At 45.9% G+C, this 24,234-nt stretch overlaps 1 protein-coding gene across 1 annotated transcript in view; it reads right to left on the bottom strand.

The window, feature by feature from the left end:
• Positions 1–24,234, bottom strand: part of LOC126266850 (aminopeptidase N-like) — a 191,788-nt gene that overhangs the window by 62,387 nt on the left and 105,167 nt on the right. The window contains exon 9 of the mRNA XM_049971451.1: positions 13,755–13,905. Within this exon, the coding sequence (XP_049827408.1) occupies positions 13,755–13,905 (151 nt within the window). The remainder of the gene's footprint in view (positions 1–13,754; positions 13,906–24,234) is intronic.

The following is a 24,234-nucleotide window of genomic DNA, read 5'->3' as shown; positions in this document are numbered from 1 at the left end:
AGGAAGTGCAAAATGGCTAAGCAGTCATGGGTAGAGGACAAATGTAAGGATGTAGAGGCTTATCTCACTAGGGGTAAGATAGATACTGCATACAGGAAAATTAAAGAGACCTTTGGAGATAAGATAACCACTTGTATGAACATCAAGAGCTCAGATGGAAACCCAGTTCTAAGCAAAGAAGGGAAAGCAGAAAGGTGGAAGGAGTATATAGAGGGTCTATACAAGGGCGATGTACTTGAGGACAATATTATGGAAATGGAAGAGGATGTAGATGAAGATGAAATGGGAGATACGATACTGCGTGAAGAGTTTGACAGAGCACTGAAAGAATTAAGTCAAAACAAGGCCCCTGGAGTAGACAACATTCCATTGGAACTACTGACGTCCTTGGGAGAGCCAGTCCTGACAAAACTCTGCCATCTGGTGAGCAAGATGTATGAGACAGGCCAAATACCCTCAGACTTCAAGAAGAATATAATAATTCCAATCCCAAAGAAAGCAGGTGTTGACAGATGTGAAAATTACCGAACTATCAGTTTAATAAGTCACAGCTGCAAAATACTAACACGAATTCTTTACAGTCGAATGGAAAAACTAGTAGAAGCCGACCTCGGGGAAGATCAGTTCGGATTCCGTAGAAATGTTGGAACACGTGAGGCAATACGACGTATCTTAGAAGCTAGATTAAGGGAGGGCAAACCTACGTTTCTAGCATTTGTAGACTTAGAGACAGCTTTTGACAATGTTGACTGGAATACTCTCTTTCAAATTCTGAAGGCGGCAGGGGTAAAATACAGGGAGCGAAAGGCTATTTACAATTTGTATAGAAAGCAGATGGCAGTTATTAGAGTCGAGGGATATGAAAGGGAGGCAGTGGTTGGGAAGGGAGTGAGACAGGGTTGTAGTCTGTCCCCAATGTTATTCAATCTGTATATTGAGCAAGCAGTAAAGGAAACAACAGAAAAATTCGGAGTAGGTATTAAAATCCATGGAGAAGAAATAAAAACTTTGAGGTTCGCCGATGACATCGTAATTCTGTCAGAGACAGCAAAGGACTTGGAAGAGCAGTTGAACGAAATGGATAGTGTCTTGAAAGGAGGATATAAGATGAACATCAACAAAAGCAAAACGAGGATAATGGAAAGTAGTCGAATTAAGTCGGGAGATGGTCAGAGAATTAGATTAGGAACTGAGGCACTTAAAGTAGTAAAGGAGTTTTGCTATTCGGGGAGCAAAATAACTGATGATGGTCGAAGTAGAGAGGATATAAAATGTAGACTGGCAATGGCAAGGAAGCGTTTCTGAAGAAGAGAAATTTGTTAACATCGAGTATAGATTTAAGTGTCAGGAAGTCATTTCTGAAAGTATTTGTGTGGAGTGTAGCCATGTATGGAAGTGAAACATGGACGATAAATAATTTGTCAAGAAGAGAATAGAAGCTTTCGAAATGTGGTGCTACAGAAGAATGCTGAAGATTAGATGGGTAGATCACATAACTAATGAGGAAGTATTGAATCGGATTGGGGAGAAGAGAAGTTTGTGGCACAACTTGACCAGAGGAAGGGATCGGTTGGTAGGACATGTTCTGAGGCATCAAGGAATCACCAATTTAGTATTGGAGGGCAGCGTGGAGGGTAAAAATCGTAGAGGGAGACCAAGAGATAACTACAGTATGCAGATTCAGAAGGATGTAGGTTGCAGTAGGTACTGGGAGATGAAGAAGCTTGCACAGGATAGAGTAGCATGGAGAGCTGCATCAAACCAGTCTCAGGACTGAAGACCACAACAACAACAGCCAGGGTAACTTAAAGTCACCACGAAATATGATCGTATGAGTCGGGTAGGTGTTTGAAATCAAACACAAGTTTTCTTTGAACCTTTGAGCAATAGTATCATCTGAGTCGGGAGGCCGGTAAAAGGATCCAATTTTATTTTATTCCTGTTGCTAACAATGACCTCGTCTCATACTAATTCGCAGGAACTATCTACTTCAATTTCGCGATAAGATAAACTACTTCCAACAGCAACAAATACGCCACCGCCAACCGTGTTTAGCCTGTCCTTTCGGAACAACGTTAAGTTATTTGCAAAAATTTCGGCTTAGCTTATATCCGGCTTTGGCCAGGTTTCAGTGCCTATAACGATTTGAGCATCAGTGCTTTTATTAGCGCTTGGAGCTCTGATACTTTCCCAACACAGCTACGACAATTTACAACTGTTATACCTACGGTGCCTGTATCTACGTTCTTGCTGTGTTCCGCCAGCAAATACAAAAAACCGCCCAGTCCACGCCAAAAAGCCCCTGCTACCCGTGTAGCTGCCTGCTGCGTGGACACCTGACCTATTCAGCGGAACCCGAAACCCAGCCACCCTTTGGAGAAAATCGAGGAATCTGCAGCCCACACGGTCGCAGAACCGTCTGAGCCTCTGATTCAGACCCTCCACTCGGCTCTGTACCAGAGGTGTGCAATCGGTCCTGTCGAGTATGGTGCAAATGGTCACCTCTGCTTTCATTTTGCTGGCAAGTCTGGCAGCCTTTACCACTTCTGTTAGGCTCTCGAAACCAGAGAGAATCTCTTCTGATCCAAAGCGACACATATCATTCGTACGGACGTGAGCCACGACCTGCAGTTGGCTCTCCGTGGCTCCCAGGGCGTTCCACGTCTGGAGTGACTCCACGGAGTGCACATCGGTTTTGTTTCCACGTCTCTAAGCCGTGTCCCTAAGGGGCCCCATAACGCGTCTGATGTTGAAACACGAGTATCAGCGTGTATCACTGTTGTAGACAGGTAGCACGTGTCTGGACGTGAGGAGCAGGGTTTTACTTGTAAAGCTCTTTCATAGAAACAACAGCAACAGTGATGGCGCTCTTTGGAGTACAGACGCGTTAAAGGAACACTGAGACGTCCTCTTTCCGCACCGGGGTCGAGGGGCGTAATTCAGAAGTTGAGATTAACAGGCGATTCGGGAATTGCTCCCGGGCGAGGCTGACCGCCAACTGCGCCACAAACTGATGAAGGAGGTAGTTATACTGCCGGACGCGATGTGCGACCTGCGGGCAGTGGGCCAGCCGTGTCAGGGCAGCTGGGCGTTCCGTGGTCCGACGTTGCAAGAGTGCTGCGAACGAGTCATACGGTATACGTACTAACTTCACATCGATCACCGACTTTTGGCACGTGATGCAGACATTCGAATAGGATTTGCTATAACGTTTCTTGCAAGGACTGAAGTAGATGACGTGTGGCCTCGGAACATTTTGTGGTGTGACGGAGGTCATCTCTCCCGGTCAACAAACTCTCAGTATTTAAAGCCGATCGGGAACCTGTGCGACGACTCCAACTGGGCGGTTGGCATCACAGAGCCTCCACTGGGGAACGTTGCGCGGCTGACCACGGCACTGCAGTTGGCACGGGTCCGCACGTCTCGCAGCTGTCTCGGTAGGTGGCCCGTCACGCGTCAATGCGACTCGGCAGCGTACGCCGTCCAGTCGGCCGGTCATGGCGGTGGCAGAGGCGGCCGTGGCAGCGGCGCGGGGAGGGGGGGGGGGGGGGGGCAGTTGTGCGGTCGTGTGCAGGCTCTCTGAGGGGGCCGGCGGTGCCGGGCTGCGTTCTACGTCGTCACGCGGACTCGGCATGCGCCACGACGGTACGGGGCGCCACTGCGTGTTCACCTTTTGTTCGCACAGCTGCCCACATCACACTTGAGGCGTGCCACGCCGATGTCGGACGACGCTCGAATTACGGACACCTCTACGGAAGCTCGCCTCTGTCTGTCCACTGACCAAATGAGAAGGCGGGATATTTCTGCCGAAAAAACTGGCTGTGCAATGGCAGGGGCTGCGCGTACCTCGTTCTCCGGCAACAGCTGGTAGCTCGCCTGGCCTGCCACAGCAGGGGCGCCGGGAAGGGGGGGGGGGGGTGGCGCAGTGGTTAGACACTGGACTCGCATTCGGAAGGACGAAGGTTCAAACCCGCGTCCGGCCATCCTGATTTAGGTTTTTCGTGATTTCCCTGAAACGCTCCAGGCGAATGCCGGGATGGTTCATTTCAAAGGGCACGGCCGACTTCCTTCCCCGTCCTTCCCTAATCCGATGAGACCGATGACCTCGCTGTCTGGTCTCCTTCCCCAGACGACCAACCAAGCCGCGGGGTGCGGCGGCCGGACTCGCCAGCTCTGCCGGATCCGACCGCTTCACTCGTCTGCGGCATTCCGGGGACTTTGTGTAGGTACGCCTCAGCGTTTGCCAGTGAGTAACACTCTTCAGTCACGATTCCTGCAGACGCTAATTTTTCAGTCTGGTGTGGATTGGCGAAAGTAAAGCAGATCCCCGGCTGAGATTAATTCCGAGAATCCTTATAAAATGTAATTGTGACGATTCAAAGTCTGGGGATCACCGGCAGACTTGGGAATGAAAAAACACCGGGACTAGAATGTGAATCCCCACAATGGAAGCGGAAGCCCAATCTGACAAGAGCCGATGACGGCTGATTACGGACCGACGAGCTGATAGACCAAACACGTTCCTAGATTAAATGTATCCACAGTTGTGATTATCGACAAACATCAGCTGTGTGCTGGAATGACGACACCGAGTTAGTGCTCCACCGGGAGTGGAAGCCGGATTTCCCGCTTGTCGCGAGCGGTCGGCTCGCCAGACGCCTATCCGAGCACGGCTCGCGGCCACACCTGTACACGTGCACACGTAACGGACCTACGAGTACAGGTCGCAGACACACGTGGTGCTGAGCTGAGTCGCGGTCGCATAGCGTAATGGTGGGGCGACTGCTCGTCATAAGCGGGCCCCGGTCGAGCACGAATCTTCAGTGTCGTCGCTCCAGTACACAGCTGACGAATATCCGCAGTCGCACATGCGGATACTTCGTAACGGCTAGAGTCACGGCAGCACCTGTTCCTTTGATCGTGCGTGCATGCCCGAAGAAAATCTGCATCGTAATTCATAAGAACACAGGCACTGCAATATCGTAAACGTGTGTTTCCAGTCCGATAACTCATCCTGGCGGCACAGAACGACCGCGAATACAGGCAATATCTAGCTCGTACGCAATTACTCATTTATAATTTCTTGTTAATAATACCCTATATAAGAGTGGAAATGTTATTAAATAACGTTAAATGTTTGCTGATGACTAGTTTTTAATTCTGAACCGTTACCTGCCCTGAATTTCCACTGGCCACTTGCCTCGTTTCTTACAGTTTCAAAAATGTTCTAGTCCTGGAACGTACGTAGGTAACTTCACAAACAGTTTCAAGTTTCGAAAAAGTCTCCTGCAGATCTGTCTTCATTACGCTGGCGCACCCAAAACTTTTCCTCCAAGTGTTTTGCTAAGAATAATGTACTTCACTAGCAGACGCCAACGCAAAAAATTCTTCATCAGAATCGCTCGTGCTATCCCCACAACACAACTTAAGCGATCTCCCTATCGGCCGTTAACTATAGCCAATGTTGGCAGCCGTGGAGGAAGACTTCTGTCGGCATCGCGCCATATAGCCACTGCTTTACATCGGTTAGGGAGGAATATGGATCCAATGTGCGTGCACAGGACAGGTCACGACACGCTTAAAAATGGGGACGTGAAGCGAGTTTCATAAGTGAGGATCAGCTGTAGTGCATTATACTTCACTACCAGTTTATAGTCGGGATCTGCATTTAGGAGTAACGGGAAGGGCTCAGAAGGACAGGGTACAACGGAGAAAGACAATACTCCGCAGGAATTTCTAAAATCATTGAGGCAAGTGGCAACGAAACGTCCATTCAAGTTGCTGTGCAGAGTCCGTGATGTATCATCAGAGTGTCGAAAAAACATAATTCGCATAATTCTGGAGACAGCAAGTGCAGATAAGCGCGAAAACTACCGGGCAGTCGGTTTAAAGGCTCGTGCATCTAAGTTGCTGACGAGAATAACGGAGAGGAGAATGGAAAAGAAAACTGAGGATCTGACAGACGACCATCGGTGCCACTTTAGAAAATGTAAAAAAGGAGCAGAGAGGCAGTTCTGACCGTTGGGCTTACTAATGGAAGCAAGCAAACAGGCAGAGAGGCTCAAGCCCACAGCTGTCTAACAGAGGCCTTTAAGGTATAGTTCGTGCGCAACATTGTATAATATCCAATTGTGGAGTGCGGGAAAAGCGGGACAGAGCAGAATCGAAGAGTTTGACATGTGGTACAACAGAAAAATGTTGAAAATTAGGTGGACTGAAAGGTCAGAGAGGAACGGAATACACTCCTGGAAAAGGAAAAAAGAACACATTGACACCGGTGTGTCAGACCAACCATAATTGCTCCGGACACTGCGAGAGGGCTGTACAAGCAATGATCACACGCACGGCACAGCGGACACACCAGGAACCGCGGTGTTGGCCGTCGAATGGCGCTAGCTGCGCAGCACTTGTGCACCGCCGCCGTCAGTGTCAGCCAGTTTGCCGTGGCATACGGAGCTCCATCGCAGTCTTCAACACTGATAGCATGTCGCGACAGCGTGGACGTGAACCGTATGTGCAGTTGACGGACTTTGAGCGAGGGCGTATAGTGGGCATGCGGGAGGCCGGGTGGACGTACCGCCGAATTGCTCAACACGTGGGGCGTGAGGTCTCCACAGTACATCGATGTTGTCGCCAGTGGTCGGCGAAAGGTGCACGTGCCCGTCGTATGCGTGTCTGGCGCCGTGCAGGTGAGCGCCACAATCAGGACTGCATACGACCGAGGCACACAGGGCCAACACCCACCCGGCATCATGGTGTGGGGAGCGATCTCCTACACTGGCCGGACACCTCTGGTGATCGTCGAGGGGACACTGAATAGTGCACGGTACATCCAAACCGTCATCGAACCCATCGTTCTACCATTCCTAGACCGGCAAGGGAACTTGCTGTTCCAACAGGACAATGCACGTCCGCATGTATCCCGTGCCACCCAACGTGCTCTAGAAGGTGTAAGTCAACTACCCTGGCCAGCAAGATCTCCGGATCTGTCCCCCATTGAGCATGTTTGGGACTGGATGAAGCGTCGTCTCACGCGGTGTGCACGTCCAGCACGAACGTTGGTCCAACTGAGGCGCCAGGTGGAAATGGCATGGCAAGCCGTTCCACAGGACTACATCCAGCATCTCTACGATCGTCTCCATGGGAGAATAGCAGCCTGCATTGCTGCGAAAGGTGGATATACACTGTACTATTGCCGACATTGTGCATGCTCTGATGCCTGTGTCTATGTGCCTGTGGTTCTGTCAGTGTGATGTATCTGACCCCGGGAATGTGTCAATAAAGTTTCCCCTTCGTGGGACAATGAATTCACGGTGTTCTTATTTCAATTTCCAGGAGTGTATATGGAAAACACCGACAAGAAGAAAGAACAGGTTAGTAGGACATCTATTAAAAAAAGACGTCACGTATCGGGGATAACTTCCGTGGTTCTAGAGGGAACTGTACAGGGAATAAAACTGTAGGAGAAGGCAACGTTTTGAATTTATAAAAAAAATAATTGAGGACATAGGATGTAGATGTTAATATGGTATGGAGAGGTTTGCAGGAGAAGAATTCGTGGTAGGCTGCATCAAACCAGTCAGCCGACTGATGACTAAAAGAAAATAGAAAAGAGGATGTGTGTCTGGATAAGGTCAAGAGGAGGAAAGAAAAGGGAGGGAAGCTCTGCAATTAGAAAGTAGTGCGGAAGGGCTAGTCAAATCTGACAAGAGTGATAGATGTCAGGGCGGGTTTAACTGCCAGGAGGTGGGAGTCTACTAAAACTGTGCAGGGAGAGGATATGGAAAACGAATAAGTGTAGAGCGCGCGGAATGTGTTGTTATATACGCCGCAGCACACCAGGATTTGTAGCTAAGCGGGAAACTATGAAGTTACTATAGTCGAGTCTACGAGGAGTGTAGGATGTACAGACGTGTTTAGTGTCAACATGGAGGTGGGGAAAAGATATGACCTCGTAAAGGACTGTTACACGGAAAGGCATGTGGATTCAGGAAGCAAGGCCGAGAGTGTGTTGCTCGATGAATTCGCAGGGGTTGATGGAATGACGGCTTGTCAGATATCGAGGTAACATTTGCGTAGGAGAGGATAGGACACATGCAGGCATTGCAGCCGTGGGGGATGGCGAAGGGACGCCGTCCCTACGTTCTGTCAGTCAAAAGCTTCTGCCTGTTGAGGTGTTCTGCTCGACAGTTAGCAGAGGCCGTTTTCATCATAGTTTACAAACAAGGATTGGTCCAAAACATTTTAGTGTGCTTCTTAATTGGGAAGGGCGGTCGTAATCACTAAGGTAACAGTCATGGATACGGAAACTGCAAACAGTTCATCGCATAATTGTTGTCTAAGTTTTGGAGGGACTGATCTTGATCAGTCGCTGCTTTGACTGGAATGTCAACTGATGAAGGGTAGACGTAGGGCAAAATTGAGGAAAATTTTTATTTTTTTATTTCGTAATTTATTACGTTGATTCCTTAAGAATACATCGCAAAGTTTCATAAGCGAATTCTGCCTAGAAATATGTTTTAAAAAAGTTTTTATGGGTGTGTGTGCCTGCTACGCTGCCCCCGTCACCCCTTTCTGAGCTGTCATCCACACCTCACCTCCTCTATGCTAGAATTTTTTTCCATTAATTTTTCCTTCAACGAACTGCAGGTGAGTCTAAAAGACTGTGAGAAAGATTATGTCTGTTTGCTACTTTCTTTACAAACGTGGTTTTTAGAAGATGGAAGGCCACTGGGAGGTGTTAACAGACTGACAGACAAGGCAATCCACACTTTACAGATATATTATGGAAAAGCTATCAGTGATAACTTACATAGTGTGAAAACAATGGAGCAAGCCGTGTGGACAATATTCTTGCACAAGTTTTCCATGGATGATAATCCTCAACATCCCCTTTGTGACACATCGTCGTGTAAATATCTTCTGGCAGAAGCCAGTGGAAAGCGATACACCCACAAACATGGTTTGACGCATGCTGTTTTAGATGTTTCGGTTTTAACCAATTTTCAAGTGTCTATCCAGTCCTGAACTGGTGAAAAAGTGTGTACATGCGAAAACATAGGATGCGTTGTCCAAAAGCAGTATGTGTCCTCAGTTTTTATGAGGGTAGTTACATGTTATATATGTCTAGTGGAAATGTAGATAGGATGATGTGCCTGTAGAGACTAGACTTCCATCCAGATGCATTCACACCAAAGCATCGATGGAGCGCGACTGAACAGAGCTCAGGCAGCAGAAGAAAAAGTTAGAAACATGCCAAGCGAAAGGAGGAGGAGGAGATTAGTGTTTAACGTCCCGTCGACAACGAGATCATTAGAGACGGAGCGCAAGCTCGGGTAAGGGAAGGATGGGGAAGGAAATCGGCCGTGCCCTTTCAAAGGAACCATCCCGGCATTTGCCTGAAGCGATTTAGGGAAATCACGGAAAACCTAAATTAGGATGGCCGGAGACGGGATTGAACCGTCGTCCTCCCGAATGCGAGTCCATTGTGCGCGAAAGGAGGCAGGGAAGATATTAGACCAGGAAGACGACGAAGAGAATAAAGGTTATGGACTTGGACAACATTAGTCACTAGAGGTACAGAAATAATGTCAAAAAGCTTTAAATGCGAATTGTCATAAACTGACATTTTGAGCTGTTATGTACCTTTTATCAGGAACCATAAAAGGTAACATCCTGAAATTTGGGATAGTTCTTAAGAGTTACTTACTGAATAATTCTGTGAAGTGCATTTCCGTTATCTTTTTCCTGAGAAACGTTCTGCTTTAAGGGGGGCAAGACGTCAAACGGGCCGACTTGGAGCAGGAGAGCCACTTCAGGACATTTTAATTTCTGCTGTCTATACTTTTACAAATAAATTCATAAAACGTTGTCAGCATGGCCAGGAAGGATTGAGGACTCACCCTCATAGCAGTGGTAGTTCAAAAACATCGCAAAATACCTTTTTTTTTTACATGTGAAATTTCATCTTTTTTTCACTTACTACTGGCTGCATTTCTTGCTATAGGTACACTTTTCTTCCTAAGTGAGAGAGATTCTTCGATGAATTTTGCACAGCATTCGAACAGTACTTACAGGTGAATGAAACTCTAGAAGTTTCCAAATCTATTAAAAAACTGTGGTAAAAATTAAGATAATTAACTACGAAATTTGAGTTTTTTCTAAACATGAAATTTAAAATGTAACAGTTCATTCAGTTTTTCATAAATTAAATAAATTCTAGTTTCATACACCTATAACTATGGTTTGTATGCTGTACAAAATTAATGGAAGAATCTCTCTTACTTAGGAAGAAAAGTGTACCTACAGCAACAAAGTTAAGTGAAAAAATGATGAAATTTCACATGTAAAAAAATGTATTTTGTTACGTTTTTGAGCTGTCACTGCTAAGAGTATGAATCTTGAATCCTTCCTCGTCATGCTGTCAGAGTTTTATGAATTTATTTGTAAAAGTATAAAAGTATAGACAGTGGAAATTAAAATGTCCTGTGGTGCCTCTCCTGCTCCAAGTCGGCCCGTTTGACGTCCTACATCCCCTTAAAATTTGAGAAAAATAAAACAGTCCCGAGCCAAACAAAAGTGAAAACTTAATTTCAAAGCAACGATGACCTTAAAAAAATCTGTTCCACAGTTTTATTAGACTCTTATGCAGCTTTAAAATGTGAAATTTCAGTTTTATTGCTGGATTAGTTTACGAGAAAAGGTACATTATAGAAACAATAAATAAAAATTCATATCCTTATAAAATGTATGTTGATGCGCAAATTCAAACAAAAATTTCACAAAATATCAAGCATTATGTTGTTCATAACAGTCTCAAGTTTTACTAGTTCGGCTGTAATACACTGAAGCGCCAAAGAAACTGGTGTAGGCATGCGTATTCAAATAGAGAGATATGTAAAGAGATACAATACGGCGCTGCGGTCGGCAACGCCTATATAAAACAACAAGCGTCTGGCGCAGTTGTCAGATCGGTTACTGCTGCTACAATGTCAGGTTGTCAAGATTTAAGGTGTTATAGTCGGCGCATGAGCATCTCTGAGGTACCGATGAAGTGGGAATTTTCCCGTTCGACCATTTCACGAGTGTACCGAGAATATCAAGATTCCGGTAAAACATCAAATCTTCGACGTCGCTGTGGCCGCAAAAAGATCCCAGAAGAACAGGACCAGCTACGACTGAAGAGAATAGTTTGATGTGATTACAGCAATTTCCAGAAGGATTACATTTCTGATTTTAATGCTGGGCTACGAACAAGTGTGCCGGCAGGAGTGACCAAGCGGTTCTAGGCGCTTCAGTCTGGAACCGAGCGACTGCTACGGTCGCAGGTTCGAATCCTGCCTCGGGCATGGATGTCCTTAGGTTAGTTAGGCTTAAGTAGTTCTAAGTTCTACGGGACTGACGACCTCAGCAGTTAAGTACCATAGTGCTCAGAGCCATTTGAACCAATATGAATAAGTGTGAACGTGCCAACCATTCGACGAAAATTCAGCGATATGGGTTTGCGGAGCCGAAGGCCAACTCGTGCACTCTTGATGACTGCACGACACAAAGCTTTACGCTTCGCCAGGGCCCGTCGATAACGATATTAGAATTTCGATGATGGAATCATGTTGCCTGGTCGGACAAGTCTCGTTTCAAATTGTATCGAGCGCACGGTATGGAGACAACCTTATGAATCCGTGAACACTGCATGTCAGCAGGGGAATGTTGAAGCTGGTGGAGGCTCTGCTATGGTATGGGGTCCGTGCAATTGGAGTAATACGGGACCCCTGACACGTCTAGATACGACTCTGAACAGGTGACACATACGTAAGTATCCTGTGTGATCACCTGCATCCATTCGTGTCCATTGTACATTATGACATTTCAGCAGGACAATGCGGCACCCCACACGTCCAGAAAATGCTACAGAGTGCATCCAGGAACACTATTCTGAATTTAAACACATCCGCTGGCCACGTAACACCCAAGACACGAACATCGATGAGCATATCTGGGATGCCTAGCAACGTGCTGTTCACAAGAGATCCCCGCAGGATTCGTGGCGTCAGTTCCCTCTAGCCCTACTCCAGACATTAGTCGATTCCATGCCACGTAATGCTACGGCACTTGTGCGTGCCCTCGTGGGCCCTACACGGTATAAGCAGGTGTAGCAGTTTCTTCGGCTCTTCAGTGTATTTTTGGAGATATACACTCCTGGAAATGGAAAAAAGAACACATTGACACCGGTGTGTCAGACCCACCATACTTGCTCCGGACACTGCGAGAGGGCTGTACAAGCAATGATCACACGCACGGCACAGCGGACACACCAGGAACCGCGGTGTTGGCCGACGAATGGCGCTAGCTGCGCAGCATTTTTGCACCGCCGCCGTCAGTGTCAGCCAGTTTGCCGTGGCATACGGAGCTCCATCGCAGTCTTTAACACTGGTAGCATGCCGCCACAGCGTGGACGTGAACCGTATGTGCAGTTGACGGACTTTGAGCGAGGGCGTATAGTGGGCATGCGGGAGGCCAGGTGGACGTACCGCCAAATTGCTCAACACGTGGGGCGTGAGGTCTCCACAGTACATCGATGTTGTCGCCAGTGGTCGACGGAAGGTGCACGTGCCCGTCGACCTGGGACCGGACCGCAGCGACGCACGGATGCACGCCAAGACCGAAGGATCCTACGCAGTGCCGTAGTGGACCGCACCGCCACTTCCCAGCAAATTAGGGACACTGTTGCTCCTGGGGTATCAGCGAGGACCATTCGCAACCGTCTCCATGAAGCTGGGCTACGGTCCCGCACACCGTTAGGCCGTCTTCCGCTCACGCCCCAACATCGTGCAGCCCGCCTCCAATGGTGTCGCAACAGGCGTGAATGGAGGGACGAATGGAGACGTGTCGTCTTCAGCGATGAGAGTCGCTTCTGCCTTGGTGCCAATGATGGTCGTATGCGTGTTTGGCGCCGTGTAGGTGAGCGCCACAATCAGGACTGCATACGACCGAGGCACACAGGGCCAACACCCGGCATCATGGTGTGGGGAGCGATCTCCTACACTGGCCGTATACCTCTGGTGATCGTCGAGGGGACACTGAATAGTGCACGGTGCATCCAAACCGTCATTGAACCCATCGTTCTACCATTCCTAGACCGGCAAGGGAACTTGCTGTTCCAACAGGACAATGCGCGTCCGCATGTATCCCGTGCCACCCAACGTGCTCTAGAAGGTGTAAGTCAACTACCCTGGCCAGCAAGATCTCCGGATCTGTCCCCCTTTGAGCATGTTTGGGACTTGATGAAGCGTCGTCTCACGCGGTCTGCACGTCCAGCACGAACGCTGGTCCAGCTGAGGCGCCAGGTGGAAATGGCATGGCAAGCCGTTCCACAGGACTACATCCGGCATCTCTACGATCGTCTCCATGGGAGAATAGCAGCCTGCATTGCTGCGAAAGGTGGATATACACTGTACTAGTGCCGACATTGAGCATGCTCTGTTGCCTGTGTCTATGTGCCTGTGGTTCTGTCAGTGTGATCATGTGATGTATCTGACCCCAGGAATGTGTCAATAAAGTTTCCCCTTCCTGGGACAATGAATTCACGGTGTTCTTATTTCAATTTCCAGGAGTGTATATGTTTAAGTACAAGAATACATTTTTCCCCACGTCTGTCCTTAAGACGGATCTAAGGGGAGTGTCGAGATTTCTGGAGGCTGTGGTGGAGGGGAAGGGCGGCGTAGTGGCCGTAGAGGAGTGGGGAGGGGAGGTACCTGCTTCAGCTGCACCCGGCTGCCGTCCTTGGTGACGTTGATGACTGGGTAACCGGCGGTGGAGGTCCAGAAGGCCATGCGCTCCTGCAGTTGCGGCTCGCCAGGTGCCAGCGCATCGAACAGGTCCGCCGGCCGCGCGCTGCTGTAGTTGCTGCAACCGGACGTTATAAGCTGCGCCGCCAGCTCCCGACGCTCGAGGCGTTGCTGTGCGCATTGCTGCGTGCTAAATACATCTACGTCTACATCTACTTCTCCCCGAGCCACCGAACGGTGTGTGGCGGAGGATACCCTGAGCCACAACTAGCCCCTTCCCTTCCTGTTCCAATCAGGACAAGTATATGCCTAGTAAGTGGACTGACGACGGAAGGACGCACCGTGGTTTAATAACGAAATACGGAAACTGCGGAGTAGGCAAAGACTGTCGGATTCTCGGTTCGAAAGACGACGTGCAAGTGACGAGAGGCAAATGTTAGTAGAGATTCTTGCGTCTGTGGAAAGATTGACGGATGAGGCATACGGCAGCAACCACCGTCGTAATTCGACTACAGATCCGACGGGGTACCCCAAAATATTCTGGTCCCGTGTAAAAACGCTAAGCGGCGTTAAGGCTTCTATCCAGTCAACTCTTGACCAGTCTGGTTTGGCAGCAGACGATAGCAAAAGGAAGGCCCGAGTTTTAAATTCCACGTTTAAGAAATCGTCCGATCACGAGAATCGTTCAGACGTACCTGTCATTCGACCATCGCAGAGAGTCCCGTACGGACGACAAAGTAAGAGTTGGAAAGCAAACAAAACGCTAGAACCAGATGGAATCCAAATTCGGTTTTACAAAGATTACCGTACGTCGTTGGTCCCTTACGTAGTTTGCATTTATTGCGAATCTCACGACCAGCGTAAAGTTACGAGCGCAGGTTACTCCTGCATATAATAAGGCTAAAATATCGGATCAGCAAAATTACAGACCAAAATCCTTATCATCGGTTTGTTGCAAATGTTTTGAGTTCGAGTGCAGTAAGTTTCCTAGAGACGGACAAGCCGTGTCCACAAATCAGCACGGCTTCAGAGAGAACCCAGCTCGGTCTTTCCTCACACGACTTCTGCCAACTACGGCTGATTTCGGGCAGCCCACTGCGGACTGCTAGCGGCAGTGCGAGGCCTGCAGCCGCGCGGCTGCACTGCGCGTCCCCCTGTTGCCTAGCTCCGTCCCGTGCTGCAACCCTGCAGCTCGCATCTGTTTCAACCTGCTTACTGCAGCAAAGTCTTGGAATTCCGTTCACTGTTTGTGGTGGTGCTATGGGTACGGGGTTTCGTTGCGTTGGCTAAAGATCCTTTATAAGTTATATTATTATATTATACTATATTGTATTGTACTATATTATATTATATATCGTACTATGTTATATTATACTATATTATTATATTATATTATTATATTATACTATATTGACAAATTCCTTTCGTTGCTTTCGGTACGTAGTCTTGAGCCTTATCAATACTCAATCCTTTTTTAAATATCAGCTGCGTTATGGCGCTCGAGTGTATGTTTATTAACACATAATTTTAATTTTCTGGTTGTAATATAAAACTGTGATACCACAAAACCCAATTTAGTTTTTTTTCTTTATATCTGAGTTGCGCGTCACTAACCTACAAAAATGTAAATTATATATCAGTTTTTTAAAAACATTAACTACCAATTTCTGAAGCGTATAAAATTAATACGACATCTTCAGTGAAAACATATATTATAAGTCAATTCAAGCTGAAGTTATCTTGCATCATGTGTGAAGATTTGTTTTATGACCAAATGCAAAATTTATTAATTACAAGTAAACAAATCAATGTATCTGGTGAGAAACCGGAACAAATTAATTTATAAGAAAATCACAAGTCAGCAGTTACAATTGCAGTATACACTAATCGAGATTAATTCAGGACTATAATGGAAGTAAAACATCAGATACCTGCAATGAAGTTCTGTGGAGAGAAGTCATACAAAGCACAAGTACAGAAGCATTGTGTTTGTTGTTCTCAAATATTTCTTATTTGGTATAAGAAGCAATTAGTGATGCGTTTTAACGCCTAGTTGACAACAGTAGTTAAGCTCACAAGAGTTTCGTAATTCCCTCAATATCATCGCTCGTAATTTTACTACTTACACGACCGTTGTTTTAGTTTTGTTGATGTTCATTCAATAATCTCTTGCAAGTTGACTCTTCAATCCATTTAACTGATCTTTAAAGTATTACAGTTCCATTTGCAGATCTTACATCTTTTATTTCTTCTCCTTGAAATTTAATTCCCTTTTCAAATTTCAGAGTGTTTTTCTCTGTGTCTGTCTGTGTAACATATGAACCGGTCTGTAACGCCGTCTCACTCACCTCTCCCGAACTGCTGCCTCTTCTATATCTGCGCCTACATACGTACTCCGCAAGCCCCCGCGTCGCTCTTTGCGGGGCGTGCCCTGTATCACTACCAGTCATTTCCTTTTCTGTTCTACACGGAAAAACAACGAGAAAAAAAAGACTCCTTTTACGATTCTGAACCAGCACTACTCTCTCTCATCTTATCTTCACGCAGTCTGTCTCAAATATCGATTCTCTAAATTTTCTCAGTAGTGATCCGCGAAAAGAATGTTGCCTCTCTTCATCGGTTCTCATTTGAGTTCTCAAAGCATCTCCGTAGCACTTGTGTCTTGGTCGAACCTGCCGGTAACAAAGGTAGCAGCCCGCCTCTGAACTATTGCGACGCCTTTCTTTACTCCGACCTGGTGTGCTTCCCAAACATTCTGACAGTACTCAACAATTGATCACACTGTCCTAGATGCAGTCTCGCTTACAGATGAACCACTCTTTCTTAAAATTCTCCTAATGAACCGAACTCTGCCATCCGCCTTCCAACTACAAACCTTAAATGCTCATTCCGTTTCGTACTGTTTTGCGACATTACTCCCAGATACTTAATCGCCTTGACCGTGTCAAGCCAAACACTGCTAATGCTGCACTCGAACGTTACAAGTTTGTTTTTGCTACTCATCTGCATTAACTTGCATTTTGCTACATTTCGAGCTAGCTGCTATTTATCACACCAACTAGAAATCTTTTATCCTCTTATAATGGCTCAGCGGCTACACTAGAGCATCATCAGCAGGCGTCCGCAGACTGCCGCCCACCCTGTCCCACGTGAAGAGCAACAGCAGTCGCATCACACTCCAAAAATGCTTCAAATGGCTCTGATCACTATGGGACTCAACTTCTGAGGTCATCAGTCCCCTAGAACTTAGAACTACTTAAACCTAACTAACCTAAGGACATCACACACATCCGTGCCCGAGGCAGGATTCGAACCTGCGACCGTAGCGGTCGCGCGGTTCCAGGCTGTAGCGCCTAGACCCGCTCGGCCATCACGCTTCCTTGACCCTGGTTCCGACGCCACCCTTGTCTCTGAACACTCGCCGCCGAGGCAGTGTACCGGGTTCTGTTACTCGAGAAGTCTTCGAGCCACTCATATCTCTGAACCTATTCCGGTGTACTATGTCAGAAGCTTTACAGAAACCTAGGAATACGGAATCCGCCTGCTGCCCTTCGTACATAGTTCGTAGGATCTCGTGTGAGAAGAGGGCAAGCTGAGTTTCATCTAGAGACGTTTTCTAAACCATGCTGGTATGTGGACAGAAGCTTTGCCCTCTCATGAAACTTTAATACGAGGGTTGGCCTTTAATAGTGGCTACTATTTATTTACAGTTAGTACAAAAAAGATACGTCTTTCATAGTTTTATTGACGTTCAAAGTAGTCACCATCATTGTGCATGAGCTGCCAGCGATGTGGAAATCGTAGGACACTCTTAGCAGTGCCAGTTGTGTTCACAGTTCGAGCGGCGCGGTCTATTGCCTGACGAATTTGTAGTAGTTCTGAAGCGAATGCCGTGAAGTGTTTCCTTCAGTTTAGAAATCGAGTTGAACTCACGAGGGCTTAAGTCAGGGGAGTGCAGTAGGTGGTATAACACTTAGCAGCCACATCAGTCAAACAAATCAGTAACAGCTTGCACTGTACGTGCTTGAGCGTTGTCCTGGAAAAGTACGGTCAGGTCCAGCAGGATGTGGCATCACCTCTGTCTCTATGCTGTTCATTTTTGGAACACAAGCTACAATCACACGTTACTATTAGAGGCATGTATGCTTTTGGCAGTTATCACTGTGCTACACGGCTGCCGTTAGCGAGCAATTGAAGCCGTGAGAGATAGAGCGGCTTCTCCTCTGTCCAGCAGATCACGTACCATGGTTTACGTACAATAACTCCGTCTTTCGCCTACTTTCCCTTAACCAACGTTTACAGGCGAGATCTTGATATAAGGATCACCTCCCGTTCGAGATGGGCATCGAGCTATTGTAGAGATGAAGGATAAATTTGTGGGAATTAAGCCGTAACCAAACTTTGTCTGGTGCAAATATTTCGGCTTGCTCTCGTCAAGTTTTCTGACTGGTCCGATGCGGCCCACCGAGAATTCTTCTCCTGTGCCAACATCTTTATGTCATAGTAACACTTGCAACCTACGAGCTCTATTATTTGTTGCTCACATTCCTATCTGTCTTCCCTTACAGGTTTTACTCTTCACAGCGCTCTCTAGTACCATGTAGCTAAAAAAAATGGAAATGAGAGTATGGCATCGTTCGCTGGGAGGCCACATTCGGGGAAGTTCGGCCACCAAGTGCAAGTCTTATTTCAGTCGACGCCACATTGGGCGACTTGTGCGCCGGTCATGAGGATGAAGTCATACTGGCGACACTGGGGTCACCCAGCCTCCGAGCGGGGAAGATCTCCAACCCGGCTGGGAATCGAACCCGGGCCCGCTTGCATGGGAGGCGAGCACGTTACCACCCAGCGAAGCAGGTGGACACCTTGTAGGTATTCCTTGATGTCTTAACAGAGATCCAGTCGCCCCATTCTGTCTTCTCGTCTTTGTTGTTCACACGTATCTTTCTTCGTAGATTATGTGATGGACTTCCTCATTCCTTACATTATTATCAGTCCACCTAATATGAAACATTCTTCTGTAGCTCCTCATCTCAAATGCTTTCATTCTTTTCTTTTCCGGTTTTCCCACAGTTCGCAGTTCACCACAATAGAATGCTGTGTTCAAAACGTACTTTCTCAGAAATTTCATCATGAATGTATCACCGATGGTTGACACGAGTAGACTTATCATGGTCAGTAATACGCTCTTTAGCTGTACTTGTCCGCGTTTTAAATTCTCCTTGTTTCGTCCGTCATGCTTTATTTTGCCTTCAAGTTAGCAGAATTCTTTAACTTGGTCTACTTCTACAGTACTTACGTTAAGTTTATTGCTAATCTCACTTCTCCTACTCCTCTTTCTCCGATGTACCCTCAATTCACATCTCTACTCATTGTTCGTGCCACTCAGTATGTCCTGAGTAGTTCTTGATCACTTTCAATGAGGATAGCGATGTCACCAGCAAATCTTACCATTGATTTCCTATCCCCTGAATTTTAATTCTACCCTAGCACATTTTACAGCGGAAATGTTAGCAGCAGACAAAGTTCATGTACGGTTGAATTTCTGCAGTTTTACGGCTGAAGTAATACGTCGTGATAATATGAACATTCCCAGAGCGGACGCTCACACACACACACACACACACACACACACACACACACACACACACACAGTAACTCCGAAGCGAATCCTCGATTTTATTCCACAATCCATTCCTTTTACTATCAGGTGAAATATGATGAGCTGTGTGTGTTGGGCAGCGGATGTCATGTATGAGATCTGACATTTGTCGTGTACTGACATAATGATGGTAATGTTACATTAGAGATTATAATTATCCAACAGTAACTCATTGTCAGAAGGAGGCAAAGAATTGGTACTGAATGTTATTCCGTAGATTTTCCCAGCCTCTTTCATGTTTATGCTCTCCACGGATATACTGCAGGATATGGTCATCTTCACTACATGAAATTTCGACGACCCATCGGCCCGCCATCTTCAGGTGCGATCACTGAGTATACAATCTCGCCTGAACTAAACAAACACCGGAAACGGCGGCACCTTTATAAGCCATGTATAGGCGACTGCAGTATTGGGACAAAGTATGGTTCTACGCCAAAGTACCGTTATCCAAGATGGTGGCGATGTCGTCATACAAGATGGTGGCTGTGACGTCATCCAAGATGGCGGCTTTTGGCGGGAAGTTTGAATTTTGGAGGGAAGATAGGTCAATTGGGCTACCTCCACTAAACTAACTACCCTCCCCCAGAAAAACGGCACAAAGTGCAAATTGCAACAGGATAATGCATCACATCACAGTTATCTCTACTAACCTAAGAAAATCGCAGGAAGATAGGTCACTTGGGCTGCCTCCACTAATATAAGTCTTCTGACTGCTACATCTTCCTAAGAACTGGCGCCAAGATTGAATTTTGTCAGTAAAGAAAGATCACTTGTGGTTTCTCTACGAACCTAAGAAAATCGCGGAAAGATAGGTCACTTGGGCTACCTCTACTAACCTAAGTCACCCGATCACCATCTCTTCTTAGGGATTGGTGGGAAAAGGACTAAGCCTGCGCTGGGCTGCTAGAGAGAGGAAGGAGTGTACTTTATTTATTTTGGAACTATTTATTTAGGGATGGAGTATATTTGTCACAGTGACACAGAACATATGCTCTGACATGCCACACAGCATACAGACCTGTAAACCACTCCTAAACAACTCATGTATGATGCTCTACAAATGCATCTGCTAATTGTAAACTGTCAAAATTAGATTAGATTAGATTAGTACTTGTTCCATAGATCATGAATACGACACTTTGTAATAATGTGGAACACGTCAGGTTAATAAAAGATGTCTATACAAGATATTACATTACACAAAATATTATGTGACACTTAATATTTTAATTTTTATTTACTTTTTTTGTGGGCGTTGGGAAAATACCCACTTACTATATTCAAAAAGGCATCTAATGAGTAGGAGTTGCCATTAAGAAATACTTTTAATTGCCTTTTAAATGCTATATGGCTATCTGTCCGACTTTTGGTGGTATTAGGTAAGTGACCAAAAACTTTTGTAGCAGCATAATTTACCCCCTTCTGAGCCAAAGTTAGATTTAACCTTGAGTAGCGAAGATCATCCTTTCTCCTAGTATTGTAGCCATGTACACTGCTATTACTTTTGAATTCGTTCCGATTGTTACTAACAAGTTTCATAAGTGAATATATATATTGTATCTCTATCTCTTTAAATAAGTGTCTGCACGATGATCTTGGATGAGCACCAGCAATTATTCTGATTACACGCTTTTGTGCAATGAACACTCTTTTACTCAATGATGAGTTACCCCAGAATATGATGCCATACGAAAGCAGAGAATGAAAATAGGTGTGGTAAGCTAATATACTGAGATGCATATCGCCAAAATTTGCAATGATCCTAACAGCATAAACGTTTCAGCAGATCTTCAGTGTGTTTTTTTCAGTGCAACCTCTCATTAATGTAAACACTTAGAAATTTTGAATATTCTACCTTAGCTAGCGACTTGTGATCGAAGTCTATATTTATTAATGGTGTCATTCCATTTCCTGTGTGGAACTGTACATACATTGTTTAGAATTTCACCAATTAATTCTAGTCTGTTGAGTGTGATAGTTATACTTGTATCATCAACAAAAAGTACCAGGTGAATGTAGATTGCCAAGTCATTAATATATATTAAGAACAGCAGTGGACCCAAGACTGAACCTTTCGGCACCCCATTCTCAATTGTTCCCCACTTTGATAAATCAGCAGTTTTTTGCAAATGACGCATTGCACAGACCACAGACATGAAAACCACTCGTAAATAGTGCAATACATTTATGCCCAGAGAGCCACCCGTCTGGTAAATTGTCAAAATAATAATCCATGTAAAAGACTCGACAACCGTGCTTGCTAATCATCAACTGTCGTAATCGTGCACCAGTCTTTATTTAAACAATTAGAGACAGTAACACCATTCAGTGTGTTCGCCAGGAGGTCGGCACTCTAACTGACCTAGTAAACAATACTGCCACTAGAGGGTGCTGTCATCCCTCCTGTGACATAATCCAAGATGGTGGTCTGGAGGGGAAAATGGCGCAAAAATGACTCAGCCTCCGCTGGGCTGCTGGATACAGTAAGGAAGGAGTGTACTTTATTTATTTTGGAACAGTTTATTTTGGGATGAAGTATATTTATCACACTGACACAAAACACATAAATGGAGTCACGCCTCAGACCTGTAAACTACTCCTAAATAACGCTCTGAAGTCACGCGAATAGCTCCTAAATTACCGAAATAATTTCAGTACAGACATGCAGACTCCTCCTAAATAATGCAGTACACAGACGTGCAGCCATGAAATCAACTTGTAAACTGCCCAAACAATGCATAGTTCAGCCGGCTCACGAAATAATGCAGTGGATAAGTAATAAACATATGCAGACACCGTCTGCCACCACCTGTTCAGTAGACCACACATGAGGCCACCTGTAGCCCAGCAAAGTAGCACAGCCGTCACATCCCGAAGACATAAACTGGGATTTATTTCTACATAAACCCGGAACTTATAGCTGGATGGAGGATGCTCTAGACCACTGAGTAACTAGAAATAAACAGACGAACCACGAACACCGATTTCAGTGCTATAACAGATTCGAAACCATCCCTATAATTTACAACGTCAACTAAATTCTTTCTCATGTCTATAAAAGCGAAAAAAGTGTCTTCCACTTGCTAGATACACCCCACAATCGATCTTCTCGCAACTAAATTATGGCGCAAAATGTGTAGAAGTAATCAACCGAACAATTACACAGGAGGGAATAATGGTCTAGCGCAAACGCACCTCCATAGTCATTCTCAAATTTAAACATGACACAGGGATCACGTACATGAGTGCAATATGAGGAATCAGTCGAAAGCGTATGCACAGCCATCATTTATTCCATCATTGTGACAGAAGAGTTTAAAGTCGTCAATCACTTTCGGACATCAGTTTGAAAACACTCCTCAATGCAGCTAGTTTCCTTATGTTGTAACTGTCTTTTATTCTAATGCATCCAGTGTGTGGCATCTTATGGTAGCCATCGTGACAACATGATTTACACTGTGCGATGTCTAGTTTTCTGCGAGAAGCCGTGGATCAGAACGTCTTAATGTCAGTTTAGAGCATGGCACAGGTCTCTAAATCGTGGCAGAAAAAGAAAATGTTTTGCAGTGTACAAAACCAGGTTAGAAAACAATGTTTCAAACAATGGCACAGGATCACAGGGAGCATCTCTTGTGATTTACAGTATAGTCTGTGGGTTACGGCCTTCATCCTACAGTACAGGTGATCAAACTTTATAATGGAGTATATTTAATAGGACTGTGCCACACCGGTAGAAATAGCAGCAGCAGTTTCACGGGACTGGCTGAATTGTTAGGAATGCTATTCTGGGGAGTATTGTGAAATCTCTTTCTCCGCTCTGGACCGCACCGCAGCTGTGCATCATTGCGCCAGGATCGGTGCCTTGGTGACTTCTAAATTAGATGAAGTTGGTGGAGCTTTTATAGTTCGTAATTTTTCTCTGTGTGTGGGGGGGGGGGGGGGTGGGTGGGTGGGTAGAGAATAACGATTATAGCATGTTGGGCTGATTGATGTGAATGGACGCGGATGTGTAGTACTGGTATGTAGTTTGGGGACACACCACAAAGCGCGCATTTCCGCATAATGGTCAAAACACGGTCCTGTCGCACTAACTCAGGTCGTTCAGTTTCTACACGGGTTGCAGAAGGTGGTGGATATAGTTTTCTCCGACTTCTACTCAGTTCCGCCTTAAAATGGAACGATTAAATACGCTAAGCTAAAAGAATAGAATCGGTTGCAAGATGCGTAGAGGGTGACTAAAACCACGTTGAAATTTTACTGTAACAGCTAGGTTCAGGAAAGGCAACACATTTCGAGACATGAGAGTGCCAAAAATATGATTCACTTGTGGCTGTGATCCAAAGCATGTATCTGCTTGAATGGAAACACCTGTTTCCAAATCCCAACCATCATTTCTAGTGAATAGCGTAACACTGCAGTTCTAAGAAGCTAGTGTCCATTTTCGTACGACCTCAATTAGCACACCATCTACTACCGTTTGTGATCCTTCTGAATGAACCATCACCTACAGCTCAGGGGATATATCACCAAACCTCTGACAAGGGATCGAAACAGAATGCGCTACAAATACTGTAGAAAATTCTAGCTGGGTGGCGTGAGGGAGTCACAAATACCGCTTACATATCACAGTCTTTAGCCGAATCACTTTCAAAATGCAGCGATTTTATCACGAGGTTGCGCCGTCGGCGACGTGTTAGTCTGACACAATATACTCCTGCGATCGCCGTCATGGTATTTGTCTGGGCAAAAAACAAACCTTATTCAGAGGTAATCTCATACCTC

The sequence above is a fragment of the Schistocerca gregaria genome, chromosome 4 (assembly GCF_023897955.1).
Source record: "Schistocerca gregaria isolate iqSchGreg1 chromosome 4, iqSchGreg1.2, whole genome shotgun sequence".
NCBI classification, from domain to species: domain Eukaryota; kingdom Metazoa; phylum Arthropoda; class Insecta; order Orthoptera; family Acrididae; genus Schistocerca; species Schistocerca gregaria.
Note: the sequence above shows the minus strand (reverse complement) of the source record. Positions and strands in the feature narration are given on the sequence as shown.